The sequence below is a fragment of the Cricetulus griseus genome, chromosome 3, assembly GCF_003668045.3.
Source record: "Cricetulus griseus strain 17A/GY chromosome 3, alternate assembly CriGri-PICRH-1.0, whole genome shotgun sequence".
In the NCBI taxonomy this organism is placed as follows: domain Eukaryota; kingdom Metazoa; phylum Chordata; class Mammalia; order Rodentia; family Cricetidae; genus Cricetulus; species Cricetulus griseus.
Window position 1 is genome coordinate 160,783,331 of NC_048596.1, and position 21,699 is coordinate 160,805,029.

General features: G+C 47.9%; 1 protein-coding gene across 2 annotated transcripts; it reads right to left on the reverse strand.

Annotated features, from left to right (window-relative positions):
• Positions 1-1,919: 1,919 nt before the first annotated feature.
• Dnajb1 (DnaJ heat shock protein family (Hsp40) member B1) lies at positions 1,920-5,785 on the reverse strand. Of its 2 annotated transcripts, XR_004769247.1 has the most exons (4): positions 5,472-5,785; positions 3,412-3,992; positions 2,471-3,235; positions 1,920-2,137 (listed from the first exon to the last, which is right to left on the reverse strand). XR_004769247.1 is itself a non-coding variant. In XM_027406156.2 (3 exons), exons 1-3 carry the CDS (start codon positions 5,680-5,682, stop codon positions 3,005-3,007), a joined length of 1,023 nt encoding a protein of 340 aa, XP_027261957.1. In that variant the 5' UTR covers positions 5,683-5,785; the 3' UTR covers positions 1,920-3,004. The 2 variants fall into 2 exon arrangements, 1 of the variants encoding a protein (XP_027261957.1); XM_027406156.2 differs by having other exon boundaries at positions 1,920-3,235.
• Between the last annotated feature and the right edge of the window lie 15,914 nt (positions 5,786-21,699).

The following is a 21,699-nucleotide window of genomic DNA, read 5'->3' on the forward strand; positions in this document are numbered from 1 at the left end:
GGAGAAGGAGGTGTTCAGGCTTGGACACCTCTCTCAGATGACTGTAGGGTTTAGTTAACATAGTTAGGAGGTGACATAAGCAGATTGTTGTATCTTCTTATATTTTACCTTTATGATTGTTAATTTTGGATACTTTATACTGTTAAGTTTTAATCCTCTTTTAGACTAAAAGGGGAATTGTAGGGGAAGCTGTAGCCACGCCTTCTTAGGGGCTGGCTACAGGTGTGCCTGACCAGGCTTGTGAGGGCGTGGTCAGAGTGACGTAGTGTGACTGCTTTTGCGGTTTCGGTTGCTCTTTGGTACTTGCTGTACAGGCTGCTGACCCACCAGCTGGCTAGGTCGCTCTGTAAGTAAGGCTTTTCCCTATTAAATACCCTTATATTTCTACCTGACTCCGTATTGGTAATTTCCCACTATCCTGGAATGCAGACCTGGAAGCAAAAATTCAAGCTGGAGGCAAAAGTCGTCCATTAACTGGGTCTTTACAACTCCCCCATCCCAGTTAGAGCTAATGAGACAGAGATGGAAGTATTGGGAATGAAGCAGCTCTTGCCCTGCTATGCCATAGGAAGGGGGAAAGCAATGCTTCAGAGATAGGCATTCTGTGCAGCATCTCAGAGGCCCCGAGAAAACAGAACACCTGACAGTGGGGGGATGAGTTTCACTCTGTGAGTCCTGTCCAGTTTCATAGTGTGCTAATGGCAGCCAAGAAAGGAAACTGAAAATGTACAAAGCACAGGCACAGACTTGTGAGGCCTTAGATTTATTGATATGTAAAAGTGCTTTGCCTGCATGGAGTATGTTTATCATGTGCATGTTTGATGCCTGAAACCAGAAGAGGGTATCAGATCCCATGGAACTAGTTATATGTGGGTGCTGAAACTGAACCAGGGTCCTATACAAAAGCAAGTGCTGTTAACTAACCCTCACAGGCACTTTCTTGAACACACAAAAAACAATTTCTTTGGTGCCCTCGTGTAATAGGAAGGGAACCCCAGGCTCAGGGCAGGCCCTGTTCCCTTCTCAGGCCATGTTAAGGGGTTTGAGGTGTGGGGCTATAACCCAGGGCCTCACTCATATATACCAGTGCTTCATACTGCTAATACATGTGCCCTGGGCCCTAATAACAGTATGTTCCCCCCCCCCCAAATCTCCCACTCCCCAGGTTGTTGGCCATGCTGTTTGTGGGTTTCTAAAACAGTATGTCCGTGCACATACTTCCCTACCAAGTTCACAGGGACATCCTGCAGAAGGTGGATTTGCATGGGCTGGACCCATATTCTATTGTGGCTTAGTCACATTTCCAAGTCTTTGTAACCCTCAGAGCTGACTTTACAGAAGTGTGCTACTACACCTGGCTCTTAAATGAACTTTCTATGCAATGCTATAATTTTTTTAAAAACAAGGTTTACTTTTGAGCAGTCTGCAGCATGGCCTGTGGCTGCAGTCAGCTTAAGAGGACAAAAACCTGGGTTCTGTTACCAGCACCACTAAAATACAGCAAGAAACCCAACACACTCCTTTAAGCCTATGTCCTACTTGCTTTATAATCAACCTAGCTCTTTAAAGTAATTTAAGGTCCTAGGATACCCACATAAATAAGGTTGGGACAGGAGTGGGTTTTTTCCTCACTTCCCACAGAACAGACCCTGGGCCAGCTCCAAGCAGTTAGTCTAGCATCCTAGGCCTGGTTTAGCCAGGCCTAGTTGGGATTTGGGCAGGTGGAGCTTTAATCCTTAGCCCTGCTGGTTACTAAGTGCCCACATGTGGCCAGAGGCCTTTCGAGACAGAAAATGTGCTCAGAGCAGGCCCCTACCCAATTTCCCGGGAGGGAAACAGCTTTCTTTGGAGGACGAGGACTCTCACCATGCCGCCCCTCCCCAGCAAAGCCCTCAAACAGAGTCGAAGGACTGCTCCCCTGAGGTTTGCCATCAGTCTTTAATGCTGTCACACTGCAGAATGACAAGTCACACACTTTGGTCTCGTGTTGGTAGTGGCAACTTACAATGAGTCGAATGCCAGAGCACCGGGCTAGCTTCAAAGAACAGACCCCTTCACTCCCAAGGGCTGACTCCATCACAGCCCTGGACAGACAGTAGTAGTTGACAGGGACTGCTTTCATCTGGGCGCACACCAGCTTTGAATGGAATTATAAAAACATATTTACAGACGTTTCACAGGGCTCCTTTCATCAGAAGCAAAGACCCTTTTATATAAAGGGATTATATCTAGGGCTGTGCAAAATTCAAAAGGATTATATCCTTTTGAGAGAGTTCAGAGTCTATTACACAAAAAAAAAAAAATCACCCAGGCCTCTGAGAAGTCCCAGCTACGGCCAAGGACTACCTTTGGACCAACAAATACTGTGACCATAAGTCAACTACCTGATTTCAACAGAGCAGAGGTTCAGGGACTCTCCTGGCTGTCCAGGTCCCAAACCCGGAGGGAGGTGGCAGTGAGACTTGCTCACCTGAGGCTGGCCATGTGGTCCTGTAACCAGGTATTGCTTGTGATGCTGGCCTGGCAGTCCTATTGAACTAGTCTCAATTTGAGATGGCCAAGACAAGACAGGATTCTTCTGGGGAGGAACAACAAGGCATGGGACAAATACAGAATAAAACAAGAACCTCTCACACAGTGGAGACTGACTAGTGCACAAGGTCTGGCAACTGAGATGGTGGTCACTGCCACATGAGAGCCAGAAACTAAAGGACAGCAATGGGGGCGAGTCCAGTTGCAGGCCTGCCTCACACCCTTGGGCAGGAGCTGGGATGCAGAGGGTGGGTCCATTCCAGGAGGGCTGTTGTTCCCACCGCCTGCCTATCACTCAAAAAATCACTGTAGTCTAGTGAGCGACTTTGAAAGATTGTAATATATTCTGTGGAAAACATTCGGCAGAGCAAAAGCCCTCCCTGGGCCCTCCCGCAGTATGCAACCAGTGAACGGTCCGGAAATCTGCAGCTCTGGAAAAGTCCCTGGCTCAGTCCTTGGAGAATGCAGGTGGCTATATGGGAAGAACCTGCTCCAGGACGGTTCTGGATGTCAGGGGAATCCTTTCGGGGAAGATGACTTCAAATTCGATAACAAGGTCCCCACGTTTCTCAGGTGTCTTGGGGAGAGGGAGGCCTTCTCCAGGAACTTTCCGCCGCATGCCGGGCCTGATGACATCTTTGAATACAACAGGGATGGTCCTGCCGTCCAGAGTGGGGACATTTACAGTGCAACCACAGAGAGCCTAGGAAAGCAAAAGGACTATGTTAGATGGAAGCTGGCTTAGGAAGCTTGACTCCTCCAACATCCAGAGAGAAGGTTCAGGTCCACCAGACCCATGCAGCTGAGCTCCAGCCAGTCTCCCCCACTGCTCCTCAGAGCAGTCATCTCCTTTCATGATTCTCCCACCTAGTGCCTTACCTCCCGAAGGCTAATCCTGGCTGGATAGATGACATCAGAACCATCTCTCTTGAAGATATTGTGTGGCTTGTCCTTTAAAACAAAGACGATGTCAGCTGGAATGTTGTTGGAAGTCTGGTCCCCTTCCTTGGGAAAGGTGATTTTGGTCCCTTCTTTCCAGCCCCTCTTCACTTCAATGGTCAGGATCTTATCTTCATTTCGAATGCTCTTTCCATCGGGGTTCAGCCGCTTGTGGGAGATTTTCATTTTCTTGGTACAGCCGCTGTAGATCTCTTCAAGGGAGACCCGGAGATCGTGGGTGACTGGGGGATCTTGCTTCTTTCGGGCAGGCTCTTGGGCAGGGCGGGCACGTCCAAAGTTCACATTGGTGAAGCCACCCATACCCATTGGAAAGCCCGAGAATGGGTCATCGATGTCCATGCCTTCTTCCCCGTTGCGCTGCCCAAAAAAGGTATCAAAGGGGTTTCTGCCACCAAAGAACTCAGCAAACATGGCATGAGGGTCTCCATGGAATGTGTAGCTGAAGGAGGTACCATTAGCACCGCCACTGCTACCGCCACTGGGGCCACCACCCTTTAGGCCTGGAAAACAAAATCAGAAATCAGAGTTACTGTAGGAGAGTCAAGGCCCTTGGTTTCCATTTCTAGCACTGCAATAAATTAACACATTTACAAAACAAAATCAAGCCTGGCGTTGGGTGGTGTATGCCTTTAATCCCAGCACTCGGGAGGCAGAGGCAGGTGGATTTCTGTGAGTTCGAGGTCAGCCTGGTCTCCAGATCGAGTGCCAGGATAGGCTCCAAAGCTACAGAGAAACCCTGTCTCGGGGGAAAAAAACAAAACAAACAAACAAAAAAATCCCACCAACAAACCCATAAAATCCTTAAAATAGAAAGCCCAGACATGGTGTCGAATGCTTGGAAACCCAGCACTCCGAAGACAGGAGCAGGTTGATCTCTGCAAGTTCCAGACCAGCCAGGACTCCAACACGAGGCATTGGGGACGGCTCAGAAGTTAAGAGCACTTGCTCCTATGGCAGAGGAACCATGTTCGATTATCAACTCCCACACAACAGCAGACAACTAACTCCAATTCCAGGGGATTCAACATCCTCTTCTCTCGAAGCAAGTACACAGTGAACATACATACATACACGTACCCATATATATAGAAGTAAAAATAAAAGCCTGAACTACACAGTGCGATCCGGTGACTGTCATGTTATATAGCCCTTGAACTTGCTGAATAGTCCAGGTTAGCCTAGAGGCAATCCTCCTGACTCAGACATACCAGACCTGGGATTGTCACTACATCCTGCTCTTTTGGAAACAGGAGCTCATTCTGTAGCTCAGATTTGAAGCAAATTCACAACAATGCTTCAGCCTCCAAAGTGGGGTGTGTGAGCTCCCGCACCTGGCTCAACAAGTTTTGCTTTTAATAAAAAAAGCCCTGGGAACCGTAGTGGGAGGGGTTATATGTATTTTTAAGTTTGTTCTAGGTGAATCTCAAGTCTTTAACTGCCAATGGCAGCAGGAGCAGGAAACACATTACTCCCTTTCACTTCGTGACAATTCGGTAGTAAGGCCTGCAGCTGTCGGCGCCACCAGGTCTACTTGACAGCCCCATCCTCTCTGCCATGCTGTAACACCTTACAGAGAAGTTCCTACGCACTGCGGCCAGAAAGGCTCAGCTCAACTCTGGGTTAAGCGCTGAGCCTGCGGGTTAGCGGGCCCAGAGGAACAAACACTCGGGCGATTTTCAAAATCTCACACCCTAGCGATCGCGACCGCCGCCCTCCGTCTGCAGCGTTCGGGCGCTGTGCAGGCGGCCGGCCCGCCGGCCGGGAGGGGCTGCGGCAGACGTGCTAGAAGCTTCTGTGTGAGCGGCGGGCGCGCCCAAAGCTCCTCCTCCCGGCTGAGGCCGCCGATCAGAGGGCGGAGGCGGCACCGCCGCCGGATCCCCGGGCCGTCGATGCGGGGCCGAGGCCTCAGAGAGGCCCCGAGTGCCTCGGTTTCCCTGCCTGTCAAACGGCGGGTCACCCCCGGCCGCGCGCACGCGTACCTTCTTCTCCGTAGCGGTCGAAAATCTCGCGCTTGCGCGGGTCGCTGAGCACGTCGTAGGCCTCGGCGATCTCCTTGAACTTCTCCTCGGCGCCGGGCTCCTTGTTCTTGTCGGGGTGGTAGCGCAGCGCCTGGCGGCGGTAGGCTCGCTTGATCTCGTCGTCGGACGCGCCGCGGGCCAAGCCCAGCGTCTGGTAATAGTCCTTGCCCATGGCCACCGCCGCCCAGCTGTCGCCGCCTCCGGCTCCGCAGCTGCCCTGTCCCGGACTCTATATACCCGTCCGGCGGAAGCTTCCAGATCCCGCCAGCCCTCCAGAACCTTCCGCCCCTCCCGGCGCGCCGCGCCACTCGGGCCAATCGCTGCCGGCCGCTCCGTGACGCAGAACATCCGGGGTGGGACCCGGCAGCCAACGGCCTTCCGCGCGAGGCCACGCCCCTTCCCGCTCTACCCTGGTCAACGCCTCCCTGGGGCGCGCGCGCCCCTGCCTGAGGTCCCGCCTCCGCAGTGGAGACAGCCAATCGCGGCCCGCTCTCACTGCCGACTGGTGACGACGTGGGGAGGGGGCGGGGCTACAGAGGCGGGTCTCTTCCGAAGCCGCACCCTGTCCCTAGGTGAAGACCGGCTGGGCGGTCCTGCCCGGTGACTTGTAGCTGCCCGACCCGTCCCTCCAAGTTCCCTCTGCTGTCACCCAGGGATAAAAGTCCGCACCCCACCCTCTCCTGCCGGTTGCTCCGTACAGGCCGTTACTGTAAAGCGAGGTGAGGCTGGTCTGGCGAGGGATCGCCCCAGTCCGGGTACTCAGGCTTCCTTACTTCCTGCTGAGGAATTAGCCGGGTTCTTGGCGTTCCGGGTAGATGTCACTCACTTTGCTGTCTGAGTTCACCACCAGGGCAGACATTGGATTTTGCTTCGTGGCTGTGCATCTTTTTCAGGACCCACTAGGTGCTTCGTAAATATTTCCGAATGCTTTGACGTGGGCGCTTCTTGCTGTGGGGGAACAGAGCACCTCTGTTAATTGACTCTTTGGGTTTTTAAGTCTTGGATGATGGCGGTCAAGGACACAGCTGAGAGCAAAGGGGAGAGAGCTTCTGAAACTGCCAGGCTTAGAGAAGCGGGGGTAGTCGGTTTTGGTTCCTGCAGGGAGAGAAACTACCTGGAAGTCAGAGCACGAGCCTTGACTCTGTAGCCAGAGAGAGTAGGCTTCGTTCCAGATCCTAGTACTTCCTGGCTGTGTGACCTTGAATTGGTAAAGTAGCCGTTCTGGCCTCAGTCGTGCTCACTTATGAAATCGGAATGGCCGCTGTATATAGGAAGTTGACGTTACTCAGCATCTGTGAAAGTGCTCAAGAAAAACCAGGGACAAAGGGATGACTAATTGTCTTGTTTAGTGGATGACGCTGACACCTCCTCTCTGGCAGCCCTGCAGCGTCTGAGCCTCTGCTGAACCTTGCGTTGGACAGCCCGAGACCTGTGAGAAAGATGACCTTAGCCTTCTCTTGGTGGTCTATCCGGATGTGTGTGTTCTGGTTTTCCTGACCACACTGACCCCAAGAGAACTGAAAAGGGCTCTGTCTAAACACAGTTGAGCCCCTGCCCCCAAAATGGAATTGGGACTAGGGGATCCTTTAGCTCAACAGAGGATGTCCTGAACCAGTCACTTGGAAATATTCAATGTTACCTAGAGAAATAACAAGAGAGCTGGCACAGTGGAACATTCCTGTAATCCCAGCACCAGGAAGCTGCGACAGGAGGGGTACTGTGTAAGGCCCGCATGGTTTACAGAGTGAGAGCTTGCCTCAAAATAGGTGAATAGAAACAGAAATTCCATAAAGAACAGAAGAGCTGCCCCTACCGGAAAGCGCAGAGCATGAGGAATTCTTCAGTGGGGACATTCAGGTGTGCCTCTAGAGGGGCTTGGCTGGGTCTCACTAAGGTTTCTAGTCCACCGTATTTTGCACAGGAAATGTTTGTGTTTGGGGACAACCTCAAGGCTGGAAATGTCCTGCTCTCTAAGTAATGATGGGGCATAGTTTTGAAGGTGTGTTTTAGTTACTACTGTGACTTTTTTATTTTTTATTTTTTTAGGCAAGGTCTTGTCTTGGACTTGTAGCCCAGGCTGGCCTTGAACTTGGGATTCTCCTGCCTCAATCTTAGTGTTGAGCTGACAAGCACCTGCCACCTTGCTACCAGGAAGTTTCAGTGGTTTAAAAACAGGTGTGGAGCTGGGCGTTGGTGGCACATGCCTTTAATCCCAGCACTTGGGAGGCAGAGGCAGGTGGATCTCTGTGAATTCGAGGCCAGCCTGGTCTTCAGAGTGAGTGCCAGGATAGGCTCCAAAGCTACACAGAGAAACCCTGTCTTGAAAAACCAAAAAAAAAAAAAAAAAAAAAAAAACAAAAAACAAACACCCCCCCCCCAAAAAAAAACAACAGGTGTGGAAAACTAACACCACCTAGTGGTGGTAACACATGCCCTTAATCCCAGCACTGGGAGGCAGAGGCATTTGCATCTCTGAGTACCAGGCCAGCCTTGTTTACATAGTGAATTCCAGGACAACTAGAGCTATATAGTGAGACCTTGCCTCAAAAAACAAACAAAAAAGACATAGGGCTAAATAATGGATTTTAAGCTGGGAGGTGGTGGCAGGAAGATCTCTGAGTTCAAGGCCTGCCTCTTCTTCAGAGCAGGTTCTAGGACAGCCAGGGCCACACAGAGAAATCCTGCCAAACAAACAAACAACAAACAAAACCAAGGTGGACCGCTCCTGAGGAATGACACCTTAAGCCCTCTGACCTTCATATACATATTCACGTAAATTTGTGCACATACACACACACACACACACACACACACACACACACACACCCTGCCCTCCTCCCGAGTGAACAGTGAATATTGTTAAAATCGTTCTTACATTTATTGTGTGTGAACTTGGTATGGTGCCTATGTGGATGGAGGTCAGAGAACAGCTTCTGGGAGTCAGTTTTTTTTTTTTTTTTTTGAGACAGGGTTTCTCTGTGTAACTGCTCTGGCTGTCCTGGGATTCACTCTGTAGACCAGGGTGGCCTCAGACTCACAGAGATCTGCCTGTCTCTTCTTCCCAAATGCTGGGTAAAGTCGTGCACCACCACCTACCATCTGGAGTCAGTTATTTCCATTATGTGTCTCCTAGAGATTGAATTTAGACTTTAAGGCTTGGCAGCATGTACCTTTACCTGTGGAGCCATCTTGCTGACCCCTACACACAAAATATTTTTATTTATTTATTTTTGTATTTTGACACTTCTTGCTATATAGCCTTAGATGGCCTGGGACTCCTAAGATCTGCCTGCCTCTGTCTCCTGAGTACTGGGATTAAAGGTGTACCTACCACACCAGCCTCATACCCTACATTGTCTTCCTCAGCCAGGAGCTAGGCAGGTACATCTGGACCTGGCAGTCTAAAGTCAAGGCCTGCATCCTGGGGAGATGGTCTATACGGTATAAAATGGAGATAGTAGATTTTACCTCATGTTGTTGCCATGTGGGTGGTGCTCAGAGGACTAGCTCAGCTGCCTCAGGTAAGGCAGAGTCAAATGTGCTGTGGAAATGTGTTGCCCTCGATGTTCATAAAAAGCCGATTGGCCATTGACGAGGCAGGATTTCCAGGGCAGAGAGAATGCCGGGAAGAAGAGGGAAAGATGTCGGGAGTCAGGAGGAGATGCCTAGAGACTCAGAGGAGCAGAATGGGAATTATGTAGATGAGGTAAATGAGCCTCAGAGCAGCACATAGATGAATAGAAATGGGTTAATTTAAGTTATAAGAGCTAGCCCAGGCCACAGAGAGTAAAGCATTGATGAGCTTGCTGTATTGAGCTCTTACTGGGGGCACTGGTGTGTGATGTGTTAAATGTTGGTGAAGCCTTAAAGAATTTTGCTACTGCTGGATGGTGATGACACATGCCTTTAATCCCAGCATTCAGGAGATCTCTGTGAGTTTGAGCCTGGTCTACAAAGTCAATTCTAGGACAGCTAGGGCTATACAGGGAAACCCTGTGTAGAAAAACAAATACAAAAAAGACAAAAAGAAAAAGAATTTTACTATTGTTCTCTTCAACTCCTTACCTGTCTGTCAGATATGTCCAAAAACATAGCAGTTCCATTAGTCACCACTGCCATTCCTAGGGAGAGTCTGTGTGCAATAGAAAGCTATGTTCAAATTGGGCATGGTGGCACATAGCTTTGATTTCAGCACTAAAGAGGTTGAAGCAGGAGAATCTCTACAACACCAATAACAAAAAAATCAAGGAAGAAACAACAAAAACGCTATGTTCAAAGGCTGGCAGGACAGCTCAGCAGGTAAGGACTCTCGCCACCAAGCCTGGAGGATCTGAGTTTGATCCTTGGGACCCACTTGGCATGGCAGAAGGAGAGAACTGACTCCCTGCAGTTGTTCTTTTATCCAGCTGCAAACTGTGGCATGTGCACCCCTCCCACGTCGTGCACACAAATCAAGTATAATCTTATGTTTTTGGTTGTGAGCTTAGCCTTTAGCAGCTGAGCCATCTTTCCAGTCCAAGTAAGTATAATTTTAAAAAGTTAAATAAACTTAAATTTATGTAACAAACTGTTTTATTTTTACTGAGGCTTTATGAATAATTACCAATAGAACTTGAATGTTGTTGAGTAGCTATACAAGTTGTAATCTGTCTACACAATGGAATATTATTCAGCCATAAAAAGAAAAGAGCCATGAATACAGAAAACAATACCAGTGCACTTCACATGCATTATGTCAGTGAAAGAAACCAGGCTCAAAAGGCTGTGTGCTTCTATTTTCTATGACCTTCCAGAAAACACAAAAGTATGTGAGTAGATCAGCAGTTGCTAGGGACAGGGAAACTGCCGAAAATCCCTACACGGGGATTCTTGAGGGTGAAAGATACTGTCTCATTGTTTTTAAAGATTAAAACAATTTCTTTTTTGTCTTGTTTTGTTTCCGGACAGGGTTTCTCTGTGTAGCCATAACTGTGCTGGAACTCACTCTATAGAAGGCTGACTTTGAACTCACAGAGATCAACCTGCCTGTGCCTCCTGAGTGCTGGGATTAAAGGTTTGTGCCACACCAACCAGCTTCTCTCTCTCTCTCTCTCTCTCTCTCTCTCTCTCTCTCTCTCTCTCTCTCTCTCTCTCTGTGTGTGTGTGTGTGTGTGTGTGTGTGTGTGTGTCTTTCCCTCTCTCTCCCTCAGCAGACTTTGAATTTGAATTTATAATCTTACTGTTTCAGTCTCAAGACTACTTGGAATTACAGGTGGGTGGGATGGGTGGGACTAGGGAATCTCTCAGAGCTCTTGACACAGCAGAAAGTGACTAACCAGCTCTAACATGTCTAAGCCTGGCTTCATAGCCTCCATTAGACAGTTCTGTGCCAGGATCACATACTCTGAAACAGTGTGGGGCAGTCCCAGGAAGTTCACCACCTACCTTACTGTGAGGTATGTTCTATTGAAGTCAGATTCTTGCCACCGAGTTCTCCAAAACTCAGGGTAGAGGAGTCACTGATGTGTGTCTCAGCTGCTCCTGCTGCTCTGCTGCATGCTGTCAGTCAGCACGTGATCATGGGTGTGCCCACCGTCATTAGGAATGAATCAGCCTCTGTGCTAGGTGTGCAAGGGCACAGTTGGAAGCTCTGTCTCCAGACAGGACCTGACAAAGCTGTCTCACAGTGAGAGGCTTGAACAAAGTGACCATTCTCCATGCAGGACTGGATCTATCATTTCCTGATGGGCTGTGTATGGGAAGCCAGATGAGGCTGACAAGGGATTCCCAGCACCAGCTACACTTATCCAAAGCAGGAAGCCAGGCACGGAGCTTCACTCCTGCCAATCTAGCTACTTAGGAGATTGAGTCTGGAGGATCCTAAGTTCAAGATTACCTTGAGCCCAAACTGGGAGCTGGAGAGATGGCTCGGTGGTTAGCAGCACATACTGTCCTCAAAGAGGACTCAGTTTAATTCTCAGCAGTCCTGTTGGATGGCTCACGTGTACTGACACACCTTGGTCCTACCCTGCTCCCTGTCATCGGAACTACCTTTAAGGACTTCTTAACCTTCTAGATCTGAGACAGGAGGAGAAGACGAGAGAACCGTCTAGTTTCTGTGTGCTCCCTGCTTCTATTGAGCTAATTCCCTCTGCCTCAAGCTTGTGGGGCCAGAAATCAAACCCAAAGCCTTTTACTGGAAGGACTCCACCACTGATTTTCTTTGTTGTTTTTTTTTTCTTTTTTTAATTTAAATTAGAAACAAGCTTCTTTTACATGTCAGTCTCAGTTCCCTCTCCCTCACCTCCTCCCCTGCCCCCCACCTATCCCCTATCCCAACCCCTTTGTGCTCCCCAGGGAGGGTGAGGCCTCCCATGGGGGATCTTCAAAGTCTGTCAAATCATTTGGAGCAGGGCCTAGACCCTCCCCAATGTGTCTGTGCTGAGAGAGTATCCCTCTATGTGGAGAGGGCTCCCAAAGTCCATTTGTGTACTAGGGGTAAATACTGATCCACTACCATTGTCCCCTTAGATTGTCCAGACCTCTAAACTTACCTCCTCGTTCAGGGAGTCTGGAACAGTCCTATGCTGCTTTCCCAGCTATCAGTCTGGGGTCCATGAACAACCACTTGTTCAGGTCAGCTATTTCTGTGGGTTTCTCCAGCCTGGTCTTGACCCTTTTGCTCATCACTCCTCCCTCTCTGCAGCTGGATTCCAGGAGTTCAGATCAGTGTTTAGCTGTGGGTGTCTGCTTCTGCTTCCATCAGCTACTGGATGAAGGCTCTAGGATGGCATATCAGGTAGTCATCAATCTCATTATCTGGGAAGGACATTTAAGATAGCCTCTCAACCACTGCTTAGATTGTTAGTAGGGGTTAAACTTGTAGGTCTCTGGACATTTCCCTAGTGCCAGAATTCTCTTTATACCTATAATGGCTCCCTCTATTATGGTATCTCTTTTCTTCCTCTCCTCTATTCTTCTCCTGACTAGATTGTCCTGCTCCCTCATGTCCTCCTCACCCCTCCTCTTCTCCCCTTCTCTTATAACTCCCTCTCCCCTCCCCCCATGCTCCCAGTTAGCTTAGGAGATCTTATCTCTTCCCCCTTCTCAGGGGGGACATGTGTATCTCTCTTAGGGTCCTCCTTGTTTCCTAGCTTCTCTGGAGGTGCGGATTGTAGGTTGCTACTTCTTGTTCTAGATCTAAAATCCATATATAAGTGAGTCATACCCTGTTTGCCTTTTTATGACTGGGTTACCTCACTCAGGATGGTTTCTTCTAGTTCCATCCATTTGCCTGCGAATTTCAAGATTCCATCGTTTTTTTTGTTTTTTTTTTGTTTGTTTGTTTTCTGCTGAGTAGTACTCCATTGTGTAAATGTACCACATTTTCTCCATCTATTCTTCAGTTGAGGGCATCTAGGTTGCTTCCAGGTTGTGGTGTCACACGCTGGTAGGATTTGCTGAAGGAGGCAGAGGCAGGAGGATCACTAGTTTCTATTTTTTATTTATTTGTTTTTCAAGACAAAGTTTCTCTGTATAGCTTTGGAGCCTATCCTGGCACTTGCTCTGTAGACCAGGCTGGCCTCTAACTCACAGGGATCCACCTGCCTCTGCTTCCTGAGTTCTGGGATTAAAGGAGTACACCACCAACACCTGACTTGTTTGTTTGTTATTGTTCTTTTTTCTTTTTGGGGGGGCCTATGATCTAGGTACATAGCTCAGTTTAGCCTTGAACTTATGACTCTCCTGTTTCAGCCTCATGACTATTTGGAATTACACGCTGGTGTTTTGAGTGTGTGTGTGTAAGCATATACTTGTGAATAGAAGTCCAGAGGTCAGCTTCAGGTGCTCTGGAGCTGTCCACCTCTTTTTCTTTTTCTTTTCCTTTTTTTTTTTTTTTCCAAATTAAAGTACAGGGGCCTGGAAAGATGGTTTATGGTTTTTTGTTTTTGTTTTTTTTTCTTGCCAAGAGAACAAGACTTTATTGATCTTTAATGGAGAAAACCAAAATTGCCAACTGAACTCGAGGATTCAAAATGACTTTTAGACATTAAAAGTTAACAATGGAGATTAGGGGGAGAGGTGGTTCAGTCTAACAGGATCCTGGTTCAATTTTCAGCCCCCACATGAGAAGACAATTCTGCATGGTTATGCTGCAGACACCATACACTAACAACTCCAGTGTTTAACTCTTGGCTGAGACTGACCAGGACCAGGTCTCAGGTGTCCTCACTCAAACCCCCAAGAAGCCTGGAGTTCCCACTGTAGCTGGAAATGGCATTAACTCTCCCCACCTAGTGTCTGGACAGTGAGTGAACACTCAGGTTTAGAACAGGAATAGAAGACTTTTCAGGGACAGGTGCTCCCTGGGGGGTTATGGTTTAAGTGTTAAGAGCACTTGCTAGTCTTAACAGAGGACCCAAATTCAATTCCAAGCACCCACATGGTGGCTCACATTCATCGGTAACCCACATTTCATGGACTCCAATAGGCACATATATGGTGCACCGACATGCATACAGCCAAAACATCTAAAATTAATATAAATCTAAAAATAGTTTAAAATAGTAACAATATATCAATTTCCTCCCTCCTTTTCCCCCCTTCCAGTATCTTGCATATCCATCTATCACTTCTCAAATTAATTCATGGTCTATTTTTCTTTATTATTGTGAAAACCCATTGAGTCCATATGTTTTTTTTTTGTTTGTTTGTTTTTGAGACAGAGTTTCTCTGTGTAGCTAGCCTTGGCTGTCCTAGAACTCGTTCTGTAGACCAGGCTGGCCTAAAACTCACAGAGACCCACCTGCCTCTGCCTCCCGAGTGTTTGGATTTAAGGTGTGTGCCACCAACGCCTGACCATGTTTTTTTTTAAAAAACAGACTTATTTCACTTTATTTTTAAACTCTTACATGGTGGCCACAGCTGGAGCCTGAGTCCTCCTAGCAGAGACTCTGGTGTGGGTGGAGACTTGGTGAACAAAGTCTCTTTCCAGAGGTTGGGGGTCAGGTAGCTGTAGTTCGTGGAGATGGCATCAGAGGTGGCTCTGGCAAAGTTGCCCCGGGGCAGCAGTGCAGCCCCTGGCTGATGTGCAGCAGTCATCAATATTGGCCATCATCACAAGCTTCTTAGGCACAGAAGCACAGAGGATGTCAGTGCCTCTGGTGGTAGGGATGAGAAACACCAGCACAGAGTCACAGTGGCCTGTCACTTTGTGGGGCTTGCCGGTCTTGTTCCCCCAAGTAGCCTCTTCACACAGGGACAATGGAAAGCCTGGGCAAGATCATGGCTCCTCAGATGGCAGTTCCACCTCCTTGGAGCACTTAACACCAAGATCAATAGGATCATTGTAATTCCCAATAGTGACACACACCTTGTACCTGGTTTCCTGGCCAGCCCTGGTCTGCTTCTGCACTAGCATCATCTTTAAACCTCATCCTTCAGGGATTCATCCAGGGAAAGTCAATCATCTTGGACTCCTTAATAGGCAGGGAAAATAGGCAGATCTCTGGTGTGGGTGGAGGACCAAGGACTTTATCTTCATGTCCTTAACCAGGTGACCCTGCTTGGTGACAGGGATCCACTCCTAAGTCTTTGGCTTTACCTCCTTTAGCCCCATGCCCTTGACCATGAACAGTGCCATAGCCATGATCAAGACTGCAGCCCTGAGACTGCTTCTGAATCCTCAGAGGAAGCGCTGTGGCCTCCTAATCCTGGGCCTCCCGTTCTCCCTCCCTCCCTCCCCTCACCAGGGCTGATCACTAAGTAGTGGATAATCAGTTAGGGGATTCAACCCTGGGGAAGACTAATTTTCTCTCTCTCTCTCTCTCTCTCTCTCTCTCACTCTCTCTCTCTCTCTCTCTCTCTCTCTCTCTCCAGTCTTTAGTTGCCTGTAGTTCTTTATCTAAAGGTGTGGGCCCTGTGAGATTTCCCTCTTCCACATTACCACGTCTTTTAGTGATGTCATTATTTAAGCCTTATTTAGGTGGCCATATTACTGAGGTATCATGGGGTCTACCCTGTCATTTCCCAGAATACACAATCGCACAACAGACTTGCTGGTCCTCTGATTCTTAGAATCTTTTCATCCTTTCTTCCTTGATGTGTTTTTGATCTATCCACTGGGCTTAGGCACCCCGGGATCAGTTACTCTGCATTTTGACCACTTGTGGTTTTTTTATTTTTATTTTTATTTTTTTATTTGTGTAGCTTTGGAGCCTGTTCTGGAACTAGCTCTTTTACACTTTTAGACCAGGATGGCCTAGAACCCACAGAGTTCTGCCTCTGAGTGCTAGGACTAAAGGCTTGTGCCACCAGCGCCTGTCTCCACTTGTGGCTTTCTATAATGGCCTCTGTATCACACGAAGAGACTCGTCTGTGGTATAAAGATCAATATCTAGAATGCAGTTAGGAATTATTCAGGTTCTTCTCTGAGATCCATGACCTCACTAGCTACCTGGAGTTGGCTAGATTTATAGTACCTCTTTTTGAGTAGACTTTAAGTCCAATTAGATGGCTGCTGTTACTAGTAAGGTGTAAGTGCTCCTTTAGCTGGTCATCGTGCTTGATAGGGTTCACAGTTTTGTAGAGTTAAGGTTCAAACCCAGAGAAGGTGCCTATTTAACATATCAAAGCGGACCTGGCCTCCAGGTCCTCCCAGCATCCCTCAGTCCCTGTTACTGGGTGTGGCTGGCATACCCCGCCCTCTACCCTGAGCTCTTACAAACCCAGGACATGGGCTGCCTTTCCCCCAGAGGCTCTTCCCTATATAATCCATACATTTTGGTTACCCGCTCCTTTTTGTACCTTTGGCCTCCCAGCTGCTGCACCTGGTTCCCTGTCTCCCCAGAGTCCAGATGTCACTGGCTCTGCTCTCCCTTTATCTACATCTTTCCTTCCTTCCTTCCTTCCTTCCTTCCTTCCTTCCTTTCTTTCTTTCTTTCTTTCTTTCTTTCTTTCTTTCTCCCCCCTCTCTCTTTCTTTTCATCCCTCTGTTGGCAGCTTTCCTAGCACCTTCTGTTATGTGAAAGGCTCTCAGGTCCAATCTAGCTCATAGATCTAAGTCCTGTGTCTGAACTGCATGGTGTTTTCAGCATCTCTAACATCTGGGAAGTAACCAAGGGCAACAGCAATAGTCTATATTGTTTTAGGAGTCTTGAAAAAGGGTTTCTCATGCCTGGCACTGAGGTTTCTGCCAGACAGTATAGTTGTTGGGGTCTTGGAGGGTGCATTAGTTTCTCCAATTAGCACAACTTTATTGAGACTGTATGTACACTCATCTATATTATATATAATTTCAAGTAAACATAAAACAATATGACCCACTATGGCTTTCTCAAGCATCCTTAGTGTTGTTCCCTCCTCTTCTTTCCCTCTATTCTGAAATGGAAGCCATCCCCATTTCCCCATTTCTTCATATCACTCGTACCCTGTTATTCCCCTCTAGCAGTTTCTGTTTTGAAACTGCAGGGTGGGGGATAAGTCAGCTGCTACTTCAGTGCTCCAGGATGTGTGAGGGGGGTTGGCTGCTTTCCAGAATTCCATGGGTGGAGGTTTCTTGAAGCCTTGGGCTGTTTTATGGCCTTGCTTTTGGGGAGGGGGTTCTTCTTTAGGCCATAGTTTCTGGGTAATGGAGTCCTGCTCAGGAAATCCTTTCCTAAACATGTATCACTTAGGGTCTGCCTATGCTTTCTTCTAGCAGTTTCGGTGTTTCAGGTTTCATTCACACACAGCTCTTTGATCATGTTGGAGTTAATTTTTAAGATAGGTGACAGATTTGAGTCTAAGTTCATTTTCTGCATGTGGACACCCATTTGAGAGTATCATTTGTTGAAAATGCTACCCTTTTTCTAGTGTATGTTTTTGGCATGTTTTCCAGCTGTAAGATGGCTGTGTATTCCTGATTGGGTCCTTTATTTTGCCCCACTGGTCTGCATGTTTGTGTTTTGTGCCAGTGTCATGCTGTCATTACTATTACTCTATATCTTGAAATCTGGAATGATCTTCCTGAATCTGCTTCTTCAGTGATTTAAAGTTTCCATTATATCCAAGTCTTCCACTTCGTTGGTTAGGTTTATTCCTAATTATTTTATTTTCTTTGATGCTATTGTGAATGAGAGTGTGTTCGTGATCTCTTTTTCAGTGTGTTTATTGTTGGTGCATAGAAAGGCCACTGAGTTTTATAAGTTGACTTTGTGTATTGCCCCTTATTCTAGTTAGGGCTTGTATGCTATGGTGAAACACCATGACCAAAAGGAAGCTAGTGTCTTAGTCAGTGTTCTACTGCTGTGGAGAGACACTGCGACAGAGGCAACTCATATAAAAGGGAGCATTTAAATGGGGCTGGCTCACAGTTTCAGAGATTTACATTGTCCTCATGGTGGGGAACATGTCCCACACAGGCAGACATGGCAGCTGAGAGAGCTCTACATCCAGATCTTCAGGCAGCAGGAAGAGAGAGCCACTGAGTCTAGCTTGGGCTCTTAAAACCTCAGAGCCCACCCCCAGTGACACACCTACACCAACAAGGCTACACCTCCTAATCCTTTTAAACAATGTCACTCCTTGGTGACTAAGCGTTCATGGGAGTCAGTCTTATTCAAACCACCCAGGATGAAAGGGCTTGATGATGGAAATTTCTGTCCTGCTTGGTCCCACAGCCACATTGCCCCAAAGAAACACACAGATGCTATTAATTATAAAAAGGTTGGCTGATGTCTAGGGCTTCTTATTGGCTAGCTCTTAATTATTAACCCATAACTACTAATGTATGTATTTCCACGAGAGTGTGGGTTATCCAGCATGGTACTCCTTGGGCAGCATGACATCTCTTTAAGCTTCCCTCTCCCTCCTCCCCAGTATTCTCCTCATCGTATAGCCCTGCCAATCTTCTGTCTGGATACTGGCCAATCAGTGTCTTATTCATTAACCAATAAGAGAAACACATACAGAAGGACATCCCCATCAAGGACTTACTTGGTTTACACTACTGAAGAAAGTCTACCACTGAAGAAAGGACAGGAACTTAAAAAGGGCAGGAATCTGGAGCCAGGAGCTGATGCAGAGGCCATGGAGGGGAACTGCTTACTGGCTTGCTCTCCATGGTTTTCTCAGCTACTTTTTTTTTTCCTTCCTTCCTTCCTTCCTTCCTTCCTTCCTTCCTTCCTTCCTTCTTTTTTTTTCTTTTTCTCAAAATAGGGTATCTTTGTGTAGCCTTGGCTATCCTGCAACTAGCCCTGTAGACCAGGCTGGCTCTGTAGACCAGGCTGGCCTCAAACTCAGAGGCCCTCCTGCCTCTGCCTCCTGAGTGTTGGCAATACAGGCATGTGCCACCATCACCGTGTTGGCCTGCTTTCTTAAAGAACCAGGATCTCCAGCCCAGGGTGGCACCACTCACAATGGCTGGGCCTTCCCCATCGGCCACTATGTAAGAAAATGTCCTACAGGCTTGCTGTCAGCCCATTTCACGGGGACATTTCCTCAGTTGATGTCCCCTCCTCAGAGGACTATATAGCTCATGTCAACTTGACATAAAATCAGCCACTATACCTCTTTATGAGATAGTTGTTTCTAAAGGTTTTCTGGTGAAATGTTTGGGGTCTCTGTAACGTGTCACCTGCAAATAGGGATAGTTGGGCCTTTTTCCTGTTTGTATCCCTTTGATTTCCTTCTTTGTCGCATTGCTCCAGCTAGTGCATCTAGCACAGCAGTGAAAAGGAGTGGGCATAGTGGACAGCCCTGCCTCTTTCCTGACTTCAGTGAGAGCACCTCAGCTTTTCTCCATTTAGGATGAGGTGGTACCGGGTTTGTCATACACAGCCTTTACCTTGTTGAGGCCTGTTCCCTCCAGACCAGTCCTCTTGAAGGACTTTTGTCATGAAGGCATGTTGAGTTTTTATCAGTTGATTTTTCTGCACCAATTCAGATGGTCATATGATTTTTGTCTTCAAGTTCTGTCTTAGGGTTTCTATTAGTATGATAAACCACCATGACTAAAAGCAACTTGGGGAGGAAAGGGTTTATTTTATCTTACAACTCTCAGGCTATCCTCTATCACTGAGGGAAATCAGACAGGAACTTGGAGGCAGGAACTAATGCAAATGCCATGGAGGAACACTGGAAGACAGGTAGATTGCTCTCTGCTTTTGTAGTAAGCTTAGCTGATCTGTCCTTTTCAGGTAGCATCAATGGTCAGGGATATCTGTCAGCTGTCCTTATTGCTCATATATGCTTGGGGAGGGAGAGGGCTAGTGAATCCAGTCAGTTTTAGGGACTTTCTGAAGCCACTGTATTACTTCCCGAGTTTCAGGAACTTCTCTGAAGGATGAAATATTTCACCTCCCTTTTAACATCCTGTGCCTTTGGGGTACCACCATTGCCCAGCTATTTTCTTTTTAACGTCTACCTTGCAGTGTGGTCCTGAGGATGCAAGCTAGGCAGCACTGTGCCAAGTGACATCCTCAGCCCTGAACTATATACTCTATTTATTGATTGATTTTTATTTGGCTTTTTATTAACAACTTTTAATTGATTTTTGGGAATTTCACATTGTGCATCCTGATCCCACTCATTTCCCAGTCCCTCTGAATTTGCCCTTCACCCTTGTATTGTTCCCTGCCAAAGGAAAACTAAAAAAAATAATAAAAACAAGATAAAAATAAAAAGCAAATAAGAGTGTTAATGCAAAACAAACAAACTAAAAACTAAATAAAGCAAATAAGAAAAAAACACTGCTCCATCTTTTCTGCCTCTCATTACCTCTTCATTTGTCTTGGTGGCATTGAGAGCTGCTGTGTATTGTACAGTATACCCTGTCCACAGCTTTACTTGCAAATGTTCTTTGTGTAATGTGTTATTGGCCAGGTTCAAGGCCTCTGGCTTCTAGTTCACCTTCAATGCTGGACCCTCACCAAATCTCCTCTCGATACCCTGTAGTTGTCCCAAGTCTTGGAGATCCTGTGACTATGGTTTCATAGGACCAGTCCTTTGCTCCATAGATGGGTTAGATGTTGGGGAGTGCCAACTCAAAGCCCTGGATGTGTGTCTGGGTGGTGACTGGTTGTTTTGACCCCCCCTCAGGAGAGTGGCAGAGCCAGCTTTCCCAAGTGTGGAGTAGGGGTGGAATGGGAGGTGGGAGGGGTCCAGCATTCATTAGCTGGCAAGGCCAGCTTTCCCCTGCCAGGGTCATGGGGGTCCATTGTCCCAGGACCCTCGGGGGGGGGGTGTTAGCACTCAGGTGAGGTGGGGCCTGCTGTCCCTATGCCAGTGAGGGGCAGGGTCAGCTCAGCATGGCCCTTGTGGTTCAATATGGTTCACATGGGCCCCTGTGGTAACAGGGCAATGGACATCAACACAGACCCCAGCTGTAGCAGGACCATGGACTCAGACATGGCCCTTGGCAGCAGCGTGGGCCGGATCTATATCATGGCCCTGGGTGGCAGTGCAGACCCCTCAGATCAGCATCATACCCATACCGGTTGCTGGGTGACCTTTGACAGAATCCGTTCCGGCCTTACATTTTGTGGGTTCCTGGGATTGAATTTAGTTCATTAGGCTTGGCAGCAAGTGCCTTTATCAGATAAAGCCCTGTCATCCTTCTCTGCACTGTTCTCCGATGTCATGAGTTTTAGATTGGCAGCATCTGCCATTTTGTCAGTATATTTCAAGGGCTCAATAGCTACATGTGGCCAGTAGTGACCATGCTGTACACTGTCACACAGGCAGAGACAAACGTGGGTTAGCTTGTAGGACCAGCTCTCCAAGGAAGGGGCAGTGAAGACACTGCAGAACGTGATGCAGGCTTTCTTTTCCTTCATGAGACATGGAGTCCTTTCAAGGGTCCTGGTGGTGATATCTGATGTCTCATCTCTTAGGCGGCTTAGCCTCTCTGCACTCTAGAATTCACCCCGAAGTGCTGCCCGTCCCGCAGTCTCAGCCCTCGGGCCACTCAGCGCTTTGCGCAGGTTCTGCCGCATTGACCTCAGCCAGGCTCCGCTGGATTTCCACAGCCGCACTGCAAGGGGCGGGGCCAGGGGGCGCGCTGCGCCGAGACTCCCTTTTGATTGGTAGGTGGCCGTGTTTTAATCTGGCCTGCTTAGACGGGTGGGGGGGTTAGCCCCACCTTGTTGAATCTCGAACGCTGATTGGTTAGTCGTGTGGCGCGAGCGGTGGGTGCACCCCACGCTGATTGGCCTGCGGGACGCACTCGTAG

Bases quoted from the DNA above. Each gene is read 5' to 3' on its own strand.
- Dnajb1 (XM_027406156.2), bottom strand. From the start codon at position 5,682: ATGGGCAAGGACTATTACCAGACGCTGGGCTTGGCCCGCGGCGCGTCC. The intron at 3,993-5,471 runs GTACGCGTGCGC...TTTGTTTTCCAG, and splicing joins CGACCGCTACGGAGAAGAAG to GCCTAAAGGGTGGTGGCCCC. The intron at 3,236-3,411 runs GTAAGGCACTAG...TTGCTTTCCTAG, and splicing joins CCAGGATTAGCCTTCGGGAG to GCTCTCTGTGGTTGCACTGT.